The sequence below is a fragment of the Saccoglossus kowalevskii genome, chromosome 6, assembly GCF_978046115.1.
Source record: "Saccoglossus kowalevskii chromosome 6, keSacKowa6.1, whole genome shotgun sequence".
Taxonomy (NCBI): domain Eukaryota; kingdom Metazoa; phylum Hemichordata; class Enteropneusta; family Harrimaniidae; genus Saccoglossus; species Saccoglossus kowalevskii.
The window spans coordinates 29,594,940-29,616,669 of NC_140646.1; the positions used below are offsets into that span (position 1 = coordinate 29,594,940).

At 37.4% G+C, this 21,730-nt stretch overlaps 2 protein-coding genes across 2 annotated transcripts; both read left to right on the top strand.

Annotated features, from left to right (window-relative positions):
- Positions 1 to 1,396: 1,396 nt before the first annotated feature.
- Positions 1,397 to 6,348, top strand: LOC102807657 (plasmanylethanolamine desaturase 1-like). Its single transcript, XM_006818199.3, has 4 exons — positions 1,397 to 1,570; positions 3,231 to 3,350; positions 4,508 to 4,599; positions 5,731 to 6,348. The coding sequence occupies exons 1-4, from the start codon at positions 1,402 to 1,404 to the stop codon at positions 6,208 to 6,210; spliced, it is 861 nt and encodes a 286-aa protein (XP_006818262.2). The 5' UTR covers positions 1,397 to 1,401; the 3' UTR covers positions 6,211 to 6,348.
- A 1,945-nt stretch (positions 6,349 to 8,293) lies between these two features.
- Positions 8,294 to 20,847, top strand: LOC102800745 (protein NipSnap homolog 3A-like). Its single transcript, XM_085500337.1, has 6 exons — positions 8,294 to 8,437; positions 9,335 to 9,563; positions 9,932 to 10,096; positions 16,826 to 16,987; positions 18,128 to 18,214; positions 19,579 to 20,847. The coding sequence occupies exons 1-6, from the start codon at positions 8,393 to 8,395 to the stop codon at positions 19,653 to 19,655; spliced, it is 765 nt and encodes a 254-aa protein (XP_085356463.1). The 5' UTR covers positions 8,294 to 8,392; the 3' UTR covers positions 19,656 to 20,847.
- The last annotated feature ends 883 nt before the right edge of the window (positions 20,848 to 21,730 follow it).

Consider the following 21,730-nt stretch of genomic DNA (forward strand, 5'->3'; position numbering starts at 1 on the left):
ACGTTGTAGATATTCTCTGCGACCAAAGTATTGTTTGGTGTCACAGTAAATACATGGTTAAAATACAAATAACTCAATCAATACTATTTATTATTATTTTTTTTAATTGTTATATTAAAATTAGAAATAATATTTTGTTTTGATATGCAATATGGACGAGAGCTTGTATTTTTGAATTTTATTTTTTAATATTGTTTTTTGATACTGTATATTGATTGATTAAATATTTTGGGCAAAGACTAACATATTGCTACCAATTAACTGATTCAACAATCAATTCAAGACCGTGTGAGATAACGGAGGCGAGATAACAGTGACTTGAGGAAGTAAACGAGGTTTATTATACTAACACAAAACAGTATCGTTAGAAACAGGAAAGTATCTTTATTCTACCGATCGAAACACATCATCTGATAGTGGCATTAGCAAGATTTGGTTGCTCAAATCACCCGTTAGCTATCGAGATTGGGAGGCATATGCCTCTAGACACTGTCAATAGAATAATGTTTGTTTCGTGAGTAATGGCAAACTGTATGTAAGAAGATTTGGAGTTTAGTATCAGAAGATGAATTCCAATTTTGGTATATTGATAAACACATACGACTATCATTTATAATGAAATGGAAACACTGTTCTTGTAGCACACATCTGAATATTCTCTCAACGAAACAATCACATTCTCCAATACGCTTTCGTACTTACAACATAATGCACATACGCATTAGTGGTTTTGATTTCTAATGAGTGTTGTTACTTGTTCTACAAACGCAACATTTTCATTGACTGGTGATTCATACTCTGATTTAGATGGTTGAACAACAATTTAAAAATATATTTGTTTTCGTGCATATTACATCTTCAATTCAAGTATGAATATACACAACTTCTGTCAAGAAATAGTTTCACGTCGGACAAAACAATTATCTTTAGCGCGAGAATTAACACAATTTCGGCATAACAACTCATGTTTCATGTTTTGTTGTTATTACATAGCAATAATTAATGCAATTTTCCAAGAGAGTGAAATGACAAACATAACATATACAAAATAGATTATTTGTTCACGAAAATTATGTGAATGAACATAATCCTACGGAAAACAGTCCCCGAAGTGAGCGAAACGAATACATGTATAGTGTACTCATGTACACAATGTATTTTTGTAGCACTTGGGGTAATGTTCAGTAATGTTGCGCATCTGGAGCCCAGATCAGCACTACTTCTGACTGTCAAATGGTAGTATGTGCTCTTTCAGATTCCCCGATGTGTCATTGTGTGTTTATAACAAAAATAAAACTGCTGTGTTAATATGTAATGATTTGATGCATGACGTTGTATGTGTGCTTGTTTGCGCATGTCACAGAAACTCGGTCAGGTGATTTTATAGACATTTTACATTGCATGACCGACAGACATAGCGAAATGGCGAAGCCGGTTGCAAAAAAAGTGACTGACTGCATGTCGGAGGACGATCCAAACGCAAATGTAGACGGCTGTGGCGCGACAAACAAGGCCAGATGGGGACCTAATCATGCTGGGGCGAAGGAACTGAAAAATCTTTATTCTACCGGTAGGTTTGACAATGTTGTTTGTTAATCCCCTTCACGAATGACACTAGGAGTGGCTTCGTAGCTATGGATCGCACGTTTACGGGTACTTTGTCCTATTGCCCGCAGTATAAGTCTACAAGGCATACGTCACGTCGGCAACACTTTTAAATGATTCTTAGTTAGTTATAGTTCATGAGTGTCGTACTCGTTGTTAATCACAGGAATTTGATCGCCATCTTGCTTCTTAGGTCGTTTTTAGCTCCATGTTTTTAAGCGTCGGTAGTGAACGCCATCACCCAACGGTGGTAAAAGAAACGACGAACCAAGCAAGTTGACGACCGAGCCGCTGGGTACCTTGTTATAATCAATGTTTACAATAACATCAACATTTTATTTCTAGTCTGTTAATTATATATCGCGTTGTATCGTGTTGCATATTGTACTGTCAAAATGCAAATTAGGTATTGAACTTGATGACTTTATTCATAATAATCAGTGTTTGAAATTTCTCCAAATTGTCGACCAGGGCAGGTAACTTTCAATTTTCACCAGCCCTGCATTACAGATTATTTTCATTCGTTCCTATTCGAAGTAAGCACACCACTCAGTAACTGATGTAGACATGATCACAACGGTCAGAATGATTTCAGTGTCTCTTTGGTCATCACTTCCATGTGTGAAGTCTGATATATAATTAAAATGTCCCATTTCAAGTTGTTGCATATTTTATTCAACAATCTTTATATCAGTCTTCATAGCGGAATGCCATTCAACTTCAACCGATAATATTATTTAATAAAATTGCATTTTCAAAATTTCAAATGCATGTAAATATTGTTACTAGACCGCTGGGCATGTAAGTTTTAATTTTTTATCAGTCTGATTGGAAAGCTAACCACATCTTGTGTACAGGCGACAGTAATTTCAAACACTGCATTAATTAGTAATATATTTATTCATTCATTCATTAATTATTACGATTTGTGATCAGAAGTGAACCTACAATTTTTCAAAGCTATATTGTCATCCTTCATATATATTGTGTAAAACTTTATTCATATTACGGTAGTTACTTTTAATTTCTTAAATGCCAATTTTAATTTCCTGCTCAAATTGGGGTAAATTTGTTCATATTTTCTGTAATTTTCACTTATTGTGACATTACTTCTAGATTTTAAATTTGAAAATTTCACAACATTTTATGTGGAAAAGAGCTAAAAATAGAAGTATTTTGTGGATGGCACCTAAAGTTGATTATAGCACACAGAGTGTCAAAGTGTCACGGTCGTCACTACATTTTGTTGTTATAGGTCCCATTCAATGTATACAATGATTGAGGTGTATTTTAATTGATACATTGTTGTGCTAATACTATTAATTTTGAAAACTTCATTTCAGAAATCAATTAACAGTTAAAGCACCAGTCATTGTGTTCCATGGGACTCCCATGCAACAGAGACTGCAGTAGTTGACACTTGTTTTCATTGTTTAACTATTTTTAATGCATTTTTTAAAAAAATGTTTGTAAGCAAGTCTAAGTATAGAGATTGTATAGTAATTCATGTTCAAAATTATATGAAAAATAATAAATGCAATGTTGCAAATAATGGACACATAATCTTAATTCATACAAATAAATTAATAATGTTAATGTACTGATATTTTTTCCCCCACTGTTAGGTAAAAGAGTCCAGGAACTAATTTGTGTTGCAATCTATCTTGTTCTTATTGCCTACGACTTATTCCAAATGGTTTATCATTTCCAGTCTAGCAAGATAATGACAATATTACCATCTATAGGTAAGCATACCAGTATCTTTATAATATTTTAGTTTGTACATTGTAGTAATGGGTTTGCAATCACTTTATTGGCCGCCTTATATGACTATTAGATAAACATCACAAGAGTGAAATTTTGTGAAATAAAAATAAATAAAATGTGTGAAAATGTTTTATAACCAAGTTGAAATGATTAATAGAGATGACATCTATCATATAATTTGGTTCTTTTGATTTGCATTTAGTCACTATTGTCTAAATATAGACTGCTAAAAATAGTTCAGGTTTCACATGGTTGTACATTCAGTGTCAAAGTATCATTGTTTGTGAATTTAAATGTAGAATATCAATTGTTTACAGTAGAGATTTTTAGTGTGAAATATCAAATAGTGCTATGTACCATTTTTCTCGCTACGATATAAGAATTTCAGACAGAATAACAAGAATTATTCACATGGTGCGATGATTATAAATCAGAATAATGATGACAGAAGGTTATTTAAAAATAAATCTCACTAAGAATGGTAATATTTCTGCTGATTTCGAAAACCATCAATTGTTTTAACTGCAAATGCAGGTTCACCAACACACTTGGATGACGTTTTTAATTAGCATAAATTAGCATATGATTTGTAAGTATAGTTTTGTAAAATCACGATTTCTGTCATTTTGACTTTTGACTCTTGTATCATCTAGCTCTATGAACAGATATCAGGTGATAACCTCATATCATGTATATCAACTGTGATATCTACCTATTCCTATTGTTTGAGCATGTGTACTATCACATGATATTTACACTAGGTCATGTGACATGGGTTAAACAATAGCACTGACATGCATAGAAAAACCCTTGGATAGCATCCTATTTCGGCAACATAACTAGTGCTGGCAACTTTGGCGAAACTTAGTTTGTCATCTTCCATATTGACAAGGAAAATAAATTTCTGACTCGCGATATTTTGCCTGTTTTCAGCAAAAAACAAAAACTGTGGCTTAAGCCACCAGCAATTTATATAAAAATAGATGTTTTGATTTACTGAAAATATTCAGTTATAAGCAGTATGTGTATATTATGCAGCAAGTATGCTGGTGTACCTATATTGTGTTACCTGTATTCAAATTTCCTTTTTAAGTTTTATTAACTTGTGGTATTACAATGACTGTTTTGATTTCAGTTTTTGGTATTATAGTAGCAGACTTTGCATCTGGTCTAGTTCACTGGGGAGCCGACACGTGGGGCTCGGTAGAAATGCCAATATTTGGAGCAGTAAGTAACTTGCATTGTAATTCACTCACCCTTACCACCACCTTTCAATTAATCAAAGATTGGATGTACATACAATAACAGTTATTATTATGATTATTATTCATATATATGTAACTTGGGTGGACCTCAAGTCAGAGTGTGTGTGTGTGTGTGGGGGGGGGGGGGTCGTCATGTATTGCTATCAAGACAGTTTGAGTCGATTTCAAATGTTGTACTACTATGCATGTTACTGCACATGTGTGCAATGCATTATGGGAGATAACTTCACATTGTATATAATGTGAATCTATTTTCATTTTAAAAATTGAAGAAATAATCCCATTATAGAAACCAGTGTATAAAATTTAATTTTCACAATTTTCAATGAAATTTTGGACTTCTGTATCTGAAAAATTGTTCAGTTATTCAACTTTTTTTGCATTCCTTGAATTCTATCATTTAATCCCATAGTAATGAAAGTACCGGTATTGCAAACATGACATGTAATTTGTAATTCGACTCAAAGCTTTTTAATATGCATAGACATGATTTTATGCAAAGTATATGCTACATTTACAAATAGACAACATTTTATGGAAGTTATAGCTGGACATGTGAAGAAGCATAACAATAACATAAAGTTATAAAGTGGACTTTATGAAGATCTGTGTTTGCTTCCAATAGAACACATGAATACAGCGACTGGTTGGCAAGAACCTGTTTTTTTGTTCTGAAACATAGAATAGTGTTTGATGCTAATCCATAAGCAAAATTTGTTTTAATAATGTTTTTTAAACCATTACTTTTTATAAGCTGAATTTTGTGCTGTTTTGTCATCTCACCTCAGGGTTTAATTTCTGTCATATTTGATAATTATGTACCATATTTGCTCCATGTGTAAATTACAGAAGTATTCCTACTTTCAAAAAAGATAATATATCAAAGACTCGTTATACAGCAAATGTGCATGATTCAGGGTTTCTATTTGCTTCTAATTAAGATGGTAGATTTGTGTGTACTCTTTATAGGCATAGGCTATGTATTTGACATACAAGCTTACAAATGCAATCAAGCTTGTATTAGTTGCACTGTGTTTTTGATTACATTTTCTATAAAATTAATTTAATTTATTTGAACACTTTCTTCCATCAGAGTTTTATTCGTCCATTCCGGGAACATCACATTGACCCGACGTCTATCACACGACATGATGTCATTGAAGTGAATGGTGACAACTGTATGGCTACACTACCTGGATTGATATGGTTGGCATACAAGTATATGACTCAGAACCCAGAACAGATTCAGGAAAACTACAACTATGATTGTTTTTTGATGGCTCTAGTATTTTTCGTCACTTTGACAAATCAGTTCCATAAATGGTCTCACACATATTTTGGTCTTCCTAAGTGGGTAACATTTTTACAGGATTGGAATCTTATTCTTCCACGTCAACATCACCGCATTCACCATGTGTCTCCACATGAGAGTTACTACTGTATCACCACAGGTTGGTTGAATTATCCACTTGAAGCAATCTCCTTCTGGAGAGGATTTGAATATCTCATTGAAAAAAGCACTGGAGCCAAACCAAGATCAGATGATATGAAGTGGGCTGTCAAACAGGAATAGGAGATAATTCTTGCTCTAACCAATGCAATGAAAAGCATATGAATCTTTTCACTTATAGCCAGTTGCACTGTCATTTGAGTTCTGGGACTTGTAATTGCAGACCTTCATGAGTTATAAAATTTGAATGCAATTGTGTATAATGATTCTATATAATGTTACTGTGCATTATCACCTGAACCCTCAACAAAAGCTGGTAACAATTCATAAAGCACTTCCAGGTTTCTTTTGTAAATCACACTTTTTAATCCATTTGATTTAACGCTTATGTGGTCAAGTCAGTTTAAAAGACAAGATTATGGTTAATATTTCCTCTTCACACACCTTAATATTTACAAGTGTCCTGTCCCTGAATTTAACAGGTATTTCATTGGTTGATCCCTCCATCGATTTTTGTCCAAATTATTATGATGCCACTTATGTTTAATTAGGTATTTAAGATAAATCAAATCATATCCATTTTTAATTCTCAGCCAAATTTTATAATACTATGTGCAATGACAGTTTTGATAAAACAGTTTTACATAATGGATAGGTTTTTAGAAAATAATATTAGTTTGCAAACATTTTTATGTGTGATGTATTGTTCGAGATGTCTTCTCCAGTTTGTGCTATATATCATTGTCAGTAACCATATATCTTTTATTATAGGAATAATTTGAGTAGTGCACATAGTGAATTCAATGAATGTTGTAATCTTTTTTTTGTTTCAATTACAGCAGCCTAATTAATAAAATTGTCAAAGAAAGTGTAATTTCACACCCATACCCAATCATGTGTATAGGTATTTTAATAATAAAATTTCTACTTGAGGTGGAGATAAAATGCATTTTAAGTGTATTGTGATTTTTCAGTGTGTATTAAAAGTTGCACTTTTATCATTGCTGTAGATTTGTTGGGACTTTTATATGACATGGTTGATTCTCTGAATATGTGGGAATAGACGTATTTATATATTTCCTTTGACTTGTATTGATTATGGCTTTTATGTCACTTGCATTTCCCCAGCTGAAGAAGAAAAATAGGGAATAATATTATCTCATGCACAAGCCAAGTTGTTGATTTCTTCAATGAATTTTTCTTTGAAACTTTGTTTTGAAAATATACATGTTCATCTGCTGAATGCACTCTCTATGGTCAAAGTGTTGAAGATTAAGGCCGCTTTCAGCCTCATGATTGGCATCATAAAACTGATCTTCATCCATTCATCCATGTAAATAAATACCTTGGCTTGCGGTACATACATTCATGATGGCATGCATCATCACACTGACAGACGACACGTTCTCAAAGATTAGATGCTGTACAGTGTCAATTCACTCAAATGCTTTTCAACATTCAGATGTGCTGTTTATCTCTTGCAAACTGCACTAATTTAACCCATCCCATAATAGTCCCAAGACCCCACTACAGCTTCAGGAATGATCGGAGTGTAACTTTGAAGTGGATATGCATATATGATACGGTAACAGAACAACAAGCAAAGCAATGTCATAATGGCCATAAACATACATAATTTTGCTATAAATTCTTGTCTCTAATTTTTCAAAAAAGTTTTCCATATAGATTTGTTCCATTCAACATCTCCTGAGTTTTTAGTGGTCAATCCCAAAGTTTTACAAATGCAAAACAGACTGCAGTATCTGCAGACTTTTATTGCCACGAAGTGCAACAGACATCTCATGAGCCTACCACAGCATCTGATATATGTATATCGCCACCATGTGTTCAAATCAAGAAATGTATCAACATTGTTTTATGCCATACATATCAGTCTGTGAAACAAACTACCATAAAACTCAGTTTGCAGTTGTAAATACAATTGTAGTTTCTTTAACAATATATATTAATTTGTTCACTGGAACTATTTTCTGTCAAGGTCAAGGCTCTTTGCTGGTACATTTATACTATGGTACATTATATATACATGATTCACATTGCAAATATAAAATTACACAATGTATACAAACTCTGTAAACGGTAGCTTTATGAATACAGGGAGTTTGCTGAATTGTATAAATAAAAAACTATTGACCCCATTACATTTTTAAAGCATCTAAGGGTCATTGTAGGTCATATAGTGGATGGGGTCAAAGTTGACTGTATGCATGTCACAAACTGGCTATAGATGTGGCTGGTATATTATTGACTGCTGTAGCATCAAAACCAGCATCTGCATATAAACATGGCAATGTCTACATGTAGATATCTACACAGACCAATGAGAACGGTGAGTTTACACATTGCCATTATGGATGTACACACTGCAAAAATTGGCATCAAACGAGCAAAGGTCACTGAGATTGAGATTTTATCTAAGTACTAGGTTTTAAGTTAAATTGTGTTAGTGTTTGAAATTAATATGTCTGCTACTGGTTCCATTTCAAATTTTAAAATGACCATTTTCTGATCAAACTGTTTTTATACTAGAGGTGTACACTTTTTTTGATGGGTGGCGTGAAGAATGATATTACCAGCTACCATAACTGCAATTTCTGATGTTGCATGGTTACCTACAGTACAAATAATGCTTTTGTTTTGCAGTGTTTTTATGAGTACTTTTCTAGCTTCATTCAAATTCAGGCTTTCATGGGCTGTAGTATAACAATTTGGTAATGCCTGTGACGACCCACAAGTCTTTGTGGGATGTATTCAATCATTGGCTGATTTACTGCCATGAAACAGAAATCACTGTCAGTTGACCATCTTTAATCTGATTATGAAACATGTATGTGCCAAATATGAATGAAAATGGTCTATAAGTATTGGAGATGTAGTAGTATGATCAAAAAGCAAGATGGCCATCAGTCAGCCATCTTTGACCTAATTATAAAACAAATTGTCATGGATATGTATTCTAACCTGTATAATGTATGTACCAAATTTGAATGGAAATGACAAAGCATGCATAAGATACCGCATTTTCAAAAAAACTGCCAGTTGTCCATATTGGATCGAATCACTAAACCACTAGACATGCATATCTCCCACATAAAGTACTAGGCACATGCAAAGAATAAATGGATTTGGTCCAGAAGGTTCTGAAATACAACCCTGGACTGATTGACAGACGGAGATTGAATTATAAGTCAATCCTGGACTAAAAACAAACTGTTAATTACTGTAGGTTTGGGCATCCTCCCAGACTGTGTCGAGGTGCTTTACCACTGAAGATAATGGTTTTTCCAATAAGTGGTATGAGCTTCGCACATACAAGATACAGCCCGCTAAGTTGCAGGACTTCATGAAGCTATCAATAGATAAGATAAACCTACGATTCAACCATTCAAAAGGCATTGGTTATTGGATGGCTGACATTGGGGGTTTGAATGAAGCAGTTCACATCTGGGAATACGGTACAGTTGATCATATTAGTTATAAAATGATGATGATCTTTAAAGAAAACATTGCTCTATGTCATAAACATCTTGTACTGATTGTTGATTGGACAATGACGTGTCTATTTCAGAGAGTAATTAGTCAAGTACAGATTGTTGATTGGTCAATTACATGTCGTTTTTGAGAGTAATTAATCTAGTGCAGATTGTTGATTGGGCAATGTCAAGAATAGTGAAATTACACTGGCTAAATTAGTACACAAAATTTGGTAGTTACAAAATAAGCATGCATAGACCACAACTAATACATATTTATCATATAGTATGGTCCATGTATATAAAGATATACACTCATAATATAACTCCCAAAGTGTGTGTCTCCACAGACAACTTTGCCCATCGCACTAAAGTCAGAAAACAAATGTCTGAAGATCCCAGCTGGAATGCAGAATATTTATCCAAGATGTTACCAATGCTAGTAAATCAGGAAAGTGTAGCACTGAAAGCTGTTCCTTGGTATCCACTACAGGACACCCCTAAGGAGGAAGGTGGTAAGTAATCAATGCTACATGCAAGTATAGCTGCTGTTCCTGGTATCCACTACAGGACACCCCTAAGGAGGAAGGTGGTAAGTAATAGATGCTAGATGTAAGTATAGCTGCTGTTCCTGGTATCCACTACAGGACACCCCTTAGAAGGAAGGTGGTAAGTAATCAATGCTAGATGCAAGTATAGCTGCTGTTCCTTGGTATCCACTACAGGACACCCCTAAGGAGGAAGGTGGTAAGTAATAAATGCTAGATGGAAGTATAGCTGCTGTTTCTGGTATCCACTACAGGACACCCCTTAGAAGGAAGGTGGTAAGTAATAAATGCTAGATGCAAGTATAGCTGCTGTTTCTGGTATCCACTACAGGACACCCCTTAGAAGGAAGGTGGTAAGTAATAAATGCTAGATGCAAGTATAGCTGCTGTTCCTTGGTATCCACTACAAGACACCCCTAAGGAGGAAGGTGGTAAGTAATCAATGCTAGATGCAAGTATAGCTGCTGTTCCTGGTATCCACTACAGGACACCCCTAAGGAGGAAGGTGGTAAGTAATCAATGCTAGATGTAAGTATAGCAGCTGTTCCTTGGTATCCACTACAGGACACCCCTTAGAAGGAAGGTGGTAAGTAATCAATGCTAGATGCAAGTATAGCTGCTGTTCCTGGTATCCACTACAGGACACCCCTAAGGAGGAAGGTGGTAAGTAATCAATGCTAGATGCAAGTATAGCTGCTGTTCCTGGTATCCACTACAAGACACCCCTAAGGAGGAAGGTGGTAAGTAATAAATGCTAGATGCAAGTATAGCTGCTGTCCTTGGTATCCACTACAAGACACCCCTAAGGAGGAAGGTGGTAAGTAATCAATGCTAGATGCAAGTATAGCTGCTGTTCCTTGGTATCCACTACAGGACACCCCTAAGGAGGAAGGTGGTAAGTAATAAATGCTAGATGCAAGTATAGCTGCTGTTCCTTGGCATCCACTACAGGACACCCCTTAGAAGGAAAGTGGTAAGTAATAAATGCTACATGCAAGTATAGCTGCTGTTACTGGTATCCACTACAGGACACCCCTTAGAAGGAAAGTGGTAAGTAATAAATGCTACATGCAAGTATAGCTGCTGTTTCTGGTATCCACTACAGGACACCCCTTAGAAGGAAGGTGGTAAGTAATAAATGCTAGATGCAAGTATAGCTGCTGTTCCTGGTATCCACTACAGGACACCCCTAAGGAGGAAGGTGATAAGTAATAAATGCTACATGCAAGTATAGCTGCTGTTTCTGGTATCCACTACAGGACACCCCTTAGAAGGAAGGTGGTAAGTAATAAATGCTAGATGCAAGTATAGCTGCTGTTCCTTGGCATCCACTACAGGACACCCCTTAGAAGGAAAGTGGTAAGTAATAAATGCTACATGCAAGTATAGCTGCTGTTTCTGGTATCCACTACAGGACACCCCTTAGAAGGAAAGTGGTAAGTAATAAATGCTAGATGCAAGTATAGCTGCTGTTCCTTGGTATCCACTACAGGACATCCCTAAGGAGGAAGGTGGTAAGTAATAAATGCTACATGCAAGTATAGCTGCTGTTTCTGGTATCCACTACAGGACACCCCTTAGAAGGAAGGTGGTAAGTAATAAATGCTAGATGCAAGTATAGCTGCTGTTCCTTGGCATCCACTACAGGACACCCCTTAGAAGGAAAGTGGTAAGTAATAAATGCTACATGCAAGTATAGCTGCTGTTTCTGGTATCCACTACAGGACACCCCTTAGAAGGAAGGTGGTAAGTAATAAATGCTAGATGCAAGTATAGCTGCTGTTCCTGGTATCCACTACAGGACACCCCTTAGAAGGAAGGTGGTAAGTAATAAATGCTAGATGCAAGTATAGCTGCTGCCCTTGGTATCCACTACAGGATCCCTAAGGAGGAAGGTGGTAAATAATCAATGCTAGATGTAAGTATAGCTGCTGTCCTTGGTATCCACTACAGGACACCCCTAAGGAGGAAGGTGGTAAGTAATCAATGCTAGATGCAAGTATAGCTGCTGTTCCTTGGTATCCACTACAGGACACCCCTTAGAAGGAAGGTGGTAAGTAATCAATGCTAGATGCAAGTATAGCTGCTGTTCCTGGTATCCACTACAGGACACCCCTTAGAAGGAAGGTGGTAAGTAATAAATGCTAGATGCAAGTATAGCTGCTGTTCCTGGTATCCACTACAGGACACCCCTAAGGAGGAAGGTGGTAAGTAATCAATGCTAGATGCAAGTATAGCTGCTGTCCTTGGTATCCACTACAGGACACCCCTTAGAAGGAAGGTGGTAAGTAATCAATGCTAGATGCAAGTATAGCTGCTGTTCCTTGGTATCCACTACAGGACACCCCTTAGAAGGAAGGTGGTAAGTAATAGATGCTAGATGCAAGTATAGCTGCTGTCCTTGGTATCCACTACAGGACACCCCTAAGGAGGAAGGTGGTAAGTAATCAATGCTAGATGCAAGTATAGCTGCTGTTCCTGGTATCCACTACAGGACACCCCTTAGAAGGAAGGTGGTAAGTAATAGATGCTAGATGCAAGTATAGCTGCTGCCCTTGGTATCCACTACAGGACATCCCTAAGGAGGAAGGTGGTAAGTAATCAATGCTAGATGCAAGTATAGCTGCTGTTCCTGGTATCCACTACAGGACACCCCTAAGGAGGAAGGTGGTAAGTAATCAATGCTAGATGCAAGTATAGCTGCTGTTCCTGGTATCCACTACAGGACACCCCTAAGGAGGAAGGTGGTAAGTAATAGATGCTAGATGCAAGTATAGCTGCTGCCCTTGGTATCCACTACAGGACATCCCTAAGGAGGAAGGTGGTAAATAATCAATGCTAGATGTAAGTATAGCTGCTGTCCTTGGTATCCACTACAGGACACCCCTAAGGAGGAAGGTGGTAAGTAATCAATGCTAGATGCAAGTATAGCTGCTGTTCCTTGGTATCCACTACAGGACACCCCTTAGAAGGAAGGTGGTAAGTAATCAATGCTAGATGCAAGTATAGCTGCTGTTCCTGGTATCCACTACAGGACACCCCTTAGAAGGAAGGTGGTAAGTAATAAATGCTAGATGCAAGTATAGCTGCTGTTCCTGGTATCCACTACAGGACACCCCTAAGGAGGAAGGTGGTAAGTAATCAATGCTAGATGCAAGTATAGCTGCTGTCCTTGGTATCCACTACAGGACACCCCTTAGAAGGAAGGTGGTAAGTAATCAATGCTAGATGCAAGTATAGCTGCTGTTCCTTGGTATCCACTACAGGACACCCCTTAGAAGGAAGGTGGTAAGTAATAGATGCTAGATGCAAGTATAGCTGCTGTCCTTGGTATCCACTACAGGACACCCCTAAGGAGGAAGGTGGTAAGTAATCAATGCTAGATGCAAGTATAGCTGCTGTTCCTGGTATCCACTACAGGACACCCCTTAGAAGGAAGGTGGTAAGTAATAGATGCTAGATGCAAGTATAGCTGCTGCCCTTGGTATCCACTACAGGACATCCCTAAGGAGGAAGGTGGTAAGTAATCAATGCTAGATGCAAGTATAGCTGCTGTTCCTGGTATCCACTACAGGACACCCCTAAGGAGGAAGGTGGTAAGTAATCAATGCTAGATGCAAGTATAGCTGCTGTTCCTGGTATCCACTACAGGACACCCCTAAGGAGGAAGGTGGTAAGTAATAGATGCTAGATGCAAGTATAGCTGCTGCCCTTGGTATCCACTACAGGACATCCCTAAGGAGGAAGGTGGTAAATAATCAATGCTAGATGTAAGTATAGCTGCTGTCCTTGGTATCCACTACAGGACACCCCTAAGGAGGAAGGTGGTAAGTAATCAATGCTAGATGCAAGTATAGCTGCTGTTCCTGGTATCCACTACAGGACACCCCTAAGGAGGAATGTGGTAAGTAATAAATGCTAGATGCAAGTATAGCTGCTGTTCCTTGGTATCCACTACAGGACACCCCTAAGGAGGAAGGTGGTAAGTAATAAATGCTAGATGGAAGTATAGCTGCTGTTCCTGGTATCCACTACAGGACACCCCTAAGGAGGAAGGTGGTAAGTAATCAATGCTAGATGCAAGTATAGCTGCTATTCCTGGTATCCACTACAGGACACCCCTTAGAAGGAAGGTGGTAAGTAATCAATGCTAGATGCAAGTATAGCTGCTGTTTCTGGTATCCACTACAGGACACCCCTAAGGAGGAAGGTGGTAAGTAATCAATGCTAGATGCAAGTATAGCTGCTGTTCCTGGTATCCACTACAGGACACCCCTTAGAAGGAAGGTGGTAAGTAATAAATGCTAGATGCAAGTATAGCTGCTGTTCCTGGTATCCACTACAGGACACCCCTTAGAAGGAAGGTGGTAAGTAATAAATGCTAGATGCAAGTATAGCTGCTGTTCCTGGTATCCACTACAGGACACCCCTAAGGAGGAAGGTGGTAAGTAATCAATGCTAGATGCAAGTATAGCTGCTGTCCTTGGTATCCACTACAGGACACCCCTTAGAAGGAAGGTGGTAAGTAATCAATGCTAGATGCAAGTATAGCTGCTGTTCCTGGTATCCACTACAGGACACCCCTTAGAAGGAAGGTGGTAAGTAATAAATGCTAGATGCAAGTATAGCTGCTGTTCCTGGTATCCACTACAGGACACCCCTAAGGAGGAAGGTGGTAAGTAATCAATGCTAGATGCAAGTATAGCTGCTGTCCTTGGTATCCACTACAGGACACCCCTTAGAAGGAAGGTGGTAAGTAATAAATGCTAGATGCAAGTATAGCTGCTGTCCTTGGTATCCACTACAGGACACCCCTTAGAAGGAAGGTGGTAAGTAATCAATGCTAGATGCAAGTATAGCTGCTGTTCCTGGTATCCACTACAGGACACCCCTTAGAAGGAAGGTGGTAAGTAATAAATGCTAGATGCAAGTATAGCTGCTGTTCCTGGTATCCACTACAGGACACCCCTTAGAAGGAAGGTGGTAAATAATCAATGCTAGATGTAAGTATAGCTGCTGTCCTTGGTATCCACTACAGGACACTCCTAAGGAGGAAGGTGGTAAGTAATCAATGCTAGATGCAAGTATAGCTGCTGTTCCTGGTATCCACTACAGGACACCCCTAAGGAGGAAGGTGGTAAGTAATCAATGCTAGATGCAAGTATAGCTGCTGTTCCTTGGTATCCACTACAGGACACCCCTAAGGAGGAAGGTGGTAAGTAATCAATGCTAGATGGAAGTATAGCTGCTGTTCCTGGTATCCACTACAGGACACCCCTAAGGAGGAAGGTGGTAAGTAATCAATGCTAGATGCAAGTATAGCTGCTGTTCCTGGTATCCACTACAGGACACCCCTTAGAAGGAAGGTGGTAAGTAATCAATGCTAGATGCAAGTATAGCTGCTGTTTCTGGTATCCACTGCAGGACACCCCTAAGGAGGAAGGTGGTAAGTAATCAGTGCTAGATGCAAGTATAGCTGCTGTTCCTTGGTATCACTACAGGACACCCCTTAGAAGGAAGGTGGTAAGTAATCAATGCTAGATGCAAGTATAGCTGCTGTTCCTGGTATCCACTACAGGACACCCCTTAGAAGGAAGGTGGTAAGTAATAAATGCTAGATACAAGTATAGCTGCTGTTCCTGGTATCCACTACAGGACACCCCTTAGAAGGAAGGTGGTAAGTAATAAATGCTAGATGCAAGTATAGCTGCTGTTCCTGGTATCCACTACAGGACACCCCTAAGGAGGAAGGTGGTAAGTAATCAATGCTAGATGCAAGTATAGCTGCTGTCCTTGGTATCCACTACAGGACACCCCTTAGAAGGAAGGTGGTAAGTAATCAATGCTAGATGCAAGTATAGCTGCTGTTCCTGGTATCCACTACAGGACACCCCTTAGAAGGAAGGTGGTAAGTAATAAATGCTAGATGCAAGTATAGCTGCTGTTCCTGGTATCCACTACAGGACACCCCTAAGGAGGAAGGTGGTAAGTAATCAATGCTAGATGCAAGTATAGCTGCTGTTCCTTGGTATCCACTACAGAACACCCCTTAGAAGGAAGGTGGTAAGTAATCAATGCTAGATGCAAGTATAGCTGCTGTTCCTGGTATCCACTACAGGACACCCCTTAGAAGGAAGGTGGTAAGTAATAAATGCTAGATGCAAGTATAGCTGCTGTTCCTGGTATCCACTACAGGACACCCCTTAGAAGGAAGGTGGTAAGTAATAAATGCTAGATGCAAGTATAGCTGCTGTTCCTGGTGTCCACTACAGGACACCCCTAAGGAGGAAGGTGGTAAGTAATCAATGCTAGATGCAAGTATAGCTGCTGTCCTTGGTATCCACTACAGGACACCCCTTAGAAGGAAGGTGGTAAGTAATCAATGCTAGATGCAAGTATAGCTGCTGTTCCTGGTATCCACTACAGGACACCCCTTAGAAGGAAGGTGGTAAGTAATAAATGCTAGATGCAAGTATAGCTGCTGTCCTTGGTATCCACTACAGGACACCTGCGCATGCGTCAGATGGCTATAGTGTGTCATTGTTGACAAACAAGCGTCTACCCATGAGCCTTTGCATTTTTAGCGTGTGTTGTTATCGTCGCTTGGGACTCAATTCCTGCATATACGCAGGTGACGATAAATTGCAGACAAAAATAATAACCTAATTGTTTATTTTATTATTTGTATTATAAAAGGTATTTATGAATTACGATACTATGTACTGTCATCAAAGTATTTCCAGTCATACGATGAAGCACTGAAAGATGCATTATTAGCAAGAGTTGAGCAACACAATGAACTGAATTATGGTAAATTGATGGGGGTATGGCACAGCAATATTGGAACATTACACAAGGGTATGTATATTAAGTATAGTGTATTCAAAAGCAAGCCCAAATCTGTCCTGCAATGATGATGTAACAAAGCTGCAAAGTGAAAAGATGTTCTGTTACAGTGGTGTTCTATGAAGAAAGTTTCATTACACATGGCTATGTGCATTAAATAGTGTACATAAAATCACATTGTTAAGTATGTTAAACATAGTTATCATGAAAACACATGGATATGTCCGTCAAATATATTGTTCATAAAACCACATGGCTATGTACGTTAAACACAGTGTTCATGAAATCCCATGGATATGTATGTTAAACATATTGTTCATGAAATTACAATATGTTGATTATAGTGGATGAAATTACATGGGTATGTACAACATAGTGTTCATGAAATCACATCGGTATGTATTATTATAATTTTATTAGACGCATAAAATCCTTAGGAAAGGATAAAAAGGGTCTTACAGAAAGAAATTAAAAAAAAAAACTACAATCTAAAAAAGAAAACAAAAAATAAAAACTTTTCTGAAAAAAACAAAAAACAAGTCAAAAACAAAAAAAGACAATTTGCAGCCAATGGTGAATACAGAATATAGAATGAACACAGAATGTGGCCTAATACACTGATAGTTGTTGCTGTTTTGTTCCATAGCTGTTTTTTAAGAAGACAGCTAAGGCTGGTGCTAGAGTATGGTTTGCCATAATCAAAATGAATTTATTCTGACTATTTTCTTTATCAAAATTTGGAATTTTATGTATGTTAAGCACAATGTTCATGAAATCACATGGGTATGTACAACGAACATAGTGTTCATGAAATCACACAAATATGTATGTCAAATACAATGTTCATGAAATCACATGGGTATGTACAACAAACACAATGTTTATGAAATCATGTGAGTATGTATGACAAATACAGTGTTTATGAAATTACACGAGTGTGTATGTTAAACACAATGTTCATGAAATTACACAAGTACATGTATGTAACTGTATGTCAAACATAGTGTTCTTGATACAAGTTTCATTTCATAGCAGAATAGCATATGATACAGTCAAGTAGCATATTCTATATGGATGTTTTAACATTACGGAATTAATATCACAATAATTTTTAATGCAGCTGAATAAAGGGACCTTACATATGTTTTTCAGTTTATCATCTATGGAATTGGAGAAGTTTAGATATGCGAGAGGAGGGTCGAGCTGTTGTTAATTCCACAAAAAAGGTTGTAGATGCTTGTAAGTATAACTTCAGTATATCTTGTCAAGTGATGGTATAGACCAAATTGACACTCCCTTCTCCAGCATAAATGCCTACAATTTACACCTGACCAAAAAATTATAGTTGCTTTAATGGTTTTGATGACCAAAATTCGTGTTATATGCCACTTTCAAGTAAGCATACTCTAATTGGTTGACAAATCCTTTCAGAGTGGAACTGCCTGAATGTGAATTGAATGGAGATTTAGTTTGTGACAATGTGGTTGTCGCATCAGACTCATGATCGGTAGACCCAAGTTCAAATCCTACCTTAGACTGAACATCAAAGGGTCAACCCCTACCCTGGGTGAGTGTGCCACAGACTCAATGGCAATGACAATTCCACTGGCGGAGATTCATTCATTCACTAACGAATGCGACTTTGGGGGAACCTTGGTTAAGGTCTGCAAGTGCTTGTGTTCGACCAAACCTGGTTGACGCCAGGATAGCGCATTAAAATTGCCATTTGATAGGAAGTTGGCCACACAGCCCTGTCATGAATATGACTTCTGTGGCGAAAATGCACTAGCACAATTTGCACATACAAAAAAAAGTCAGGAGAAACAACAGTGACACTCAATGAACTGTCGCCTGGCACAAAAAAAAAAAAAAAAAGTGACAATGTACACCAGCAGCCTTGCCAAATACTGACAATCTTACACAGAATGCATGCTCTCAAAGGTATTGAATCAGTGCATGACTGTAGATTGACGCAGAATTGCACATGTTCTACTGTTCTCTGGTGATATATAAGCATTTGCTAAAATTAGAGAATTCACATACATCCCTCACACCACAGGCTTAATGTAGTTGGTTCAAGTCCAGTATAGCTATGAAGTGATAAATATAACTAATGGTCATAGTCTTAACTATGACCATGCTCAATACACAATTAACCAGCTTGAATGGCAAAGTTCACCTGGTTTCAAGCATGCAGCCATGTAATGTTGCATGGTTTCATCATACAGAGGAGCTGAGTATACAGATAAGAACACCTAATCAGGTTACAGAGGTACAGAGGTAAGGCAATGTATCGGTATGTGTAAACACTGAGATGGCGCACAGATACAAACAGCAAATCATATTACAGAGCATATGCTTCATTAAGAGCAATACCTCAGTTTGTGCAAAAACTGAAATGGCATACAGATACGAACAGCAAATCAGGTTAGAGAGCATGCGTTACATTGAGAGCAATGTATCGGTATGTGCAAACATGGAGATGAGAACAGTCAGCAGATGTGTGACAGTCACCTTAGGTTCCTCAATGTTTATATAACATATTACACATATTTATTGTTTGTCCTGGTCTTAGTGGTTTCTTTCTTTTTGCTTATTTTCAGCTAAAGACATCATGAAGATGGCAAAGCAAGCTTACAATAAGATCCTAATACCAGCACCATTCTCTCCACTGAAATAGACATTAACAGTTTCTAAATTTATACCACTGTTGATGAAACATTAGTTGTTAACAGGCATTCCAAGCTTGTACATACAGGGGTAGAAATAGTTTTATTTTCAAAACTTGTCTTCTTAGGCCCAAAACAAATCTTGCTGGTAATTTGACCAAAATTAAAAATGTTATGTCATCAATGCCATAAAAAATGATGACCAATCTTAATTGTTAATGTATTAAAAGCTTAATAATGTTGTAGCTATAACATGTGAAGTACTGTAAAACCATTTTTCTTCACCGGCATTTAATTTCGCTATTTTACTGTATTTTAAGTCCACAAATTTGTTATATTGTTATTTTACACGTTCACATGGATTTAAAGCGCGGTAGTCATCACGCTGCGCATGTTCGACATTTGTGTTGTTAAATATTGATTTTCCCACAATCCAATGCGTTCTTCAAATGGAATTCACAAGTATGAGATTTGACCTGGGCGTGACTTGCACTGATTATCGCCGGTGACTGCTTCAATACCTTCCAATCACATGAAAATTACCTAATTAAAGCTTGGAAACAGGTCAGTTCGTACTCGTTCATCTGCGCAACAGTCAAAGTCGCCATCTTTGTTTATATGAGACCCATGTGCAGTGCGATGACTACCGCACTTTAATTTAATAAATTTTACATTTTTGGCAAAAATAGTGAAATTAAAAATTAGTATGAATGCATTTATTGTGTGTTGGGGGAAAAAATACAAATTCTACCAACATTTGTGTTTGTGGAATAATATATGTAATCATTAACACAGGTACCAGTATATATTTTTAACATTAAAATGACTGCCATTCAGCCATCTGATGATCATACAAATATTTGCAACAAGATGTATGATGTAAATTTTGAACATGATCAGGGAAGGCATCTCAGAGATTCAGCTCGAGAACCACATTTGTTAAAATGGCCACCAGTTGGCCATTTGGAATCTGATCTGAAAAACCAAATGATGTGCATCAAGGTCTTGTGATGTCCACAGTATGTATATAAGTTTGAAAAAAAAATCCATCCGTACATACATAACCAAGATCTGCTTCCAGAAATGCATAATTTTGATGAAAGCATTTATCTGTACATTGTATGTCTACTATGCAAAATCCTTTTGCTATGCAACAGATTTAAACCAAATCAATCAATAAACACATGAAATATGGTTCCACAAGGGCTTGATATTGTTGCATTATTTATTCTGATTAACACTTATATGACAGGCATGATACAAACTGAAGCCAGTTGTGGTTATTTAGAAAAACCGGTATGAAAAATCATGACACACATGCTCATGTACATTGTATATGCATGACACGATTTCTGACAAAAATGTGTAGTTTTAATGCTTTAAATGGCTGCCAGCTGGAATCAGATGCTACAAAATGTTCGTGCATATGTTTGATACAGTATCTGATGTACGTGTGCAAAATAAAAGTGGATGCATGGATGAAGGTTCAATCCATAATTCCCTGTTCTCTGTCTGCATCCTAACGGGACTAAAAATTTCAACCATTTGGTCATCTTGAAAAAGATCATGAGACAAATGAACATGCATATATGTACCCTAAGATATATGATGTGTATGAGAGATTTGAATGTTGAAGCATGTCTGCGACACAGGTCTGATGGATGAACTGACAATCGTACACACCCACACCATACACATGAAGGTCAATTCAAAAAGACCCACGTCCAAATAGAGACTAAAAAGCAGAGAAGTTCCCATTATGGTTTTTGTGCGTACATGTATAATATATATACTCTGAATGGACAATATATAGGACTGGTATAAAATGCATTCACCCAGAGTAGAACACACTGGAAGTGGCCTTTAATAAATCTTAGTTCACTGATCAGTTTACCTCCATATCATACTTAACTCATGTCAAAACTGAATTACTTGCGACATGATATATAAACATGTATATAAAAGCGACATGATCATCAAAATAGCTCTGCTGTTTCAGCAAAGCCTTGCAATGATAAGGTTATGCATAGTTACATAAACATCATAGTGTAGGGGGGGTTGACCTTTTGGCATTTTCAACAAAAAT

What these genes read in the sequence shown, in the direction of transcription:
- LOC102807657 (XM_006818199.3), top strand. Translation starts at nt 1,402, where the DNA reads ATGACCGACAGACATAGCGAAATGGCGAAGCCGGTTGCAAAAAAAGTG. An exon ending in GACAATATTACCATCTATAG is followed by an intron (nt 3,351 to 4,507) that starts GTAAGCATACCA and finishes TTTTGATTTCAG; the next exon opens with TTTTTGGTATTATAGTAGCA. An exon ending in AAATGCCAATATTTGGAGCA is followed by an intron (nt 4,600 to 5,730) that starts GTAAGTAACTTG and finishes TTCTTCCATCAG; the next exon opens with AGTTTTATTCGTCCATTCCG.
- LOC102800745 (XM_085500337.1), top strand. Translation starts at nt 8,393, where the DNA reads ATGGCAATGTCTACATGTAGATATCTACACAGACCAATGAGAACG. An exon ending in AGTTCACATCTGGGAATACG is followed by an intron (nt 9,564 to 9,931) that starts GTACAGTTGATC and finishes GTGTCTCCACAG; the next exon opens with ACAACTTTGCCCATCGCACT. An exon ending in AAAAAAGGTTGTAGATGCTT is followed by an intron (nt 18,215 to 19,578) that starts GTAAGTATAACT and finishes GCTTATTTTCAG; the next exon opens with CTAAAGACATCATGAAGATG.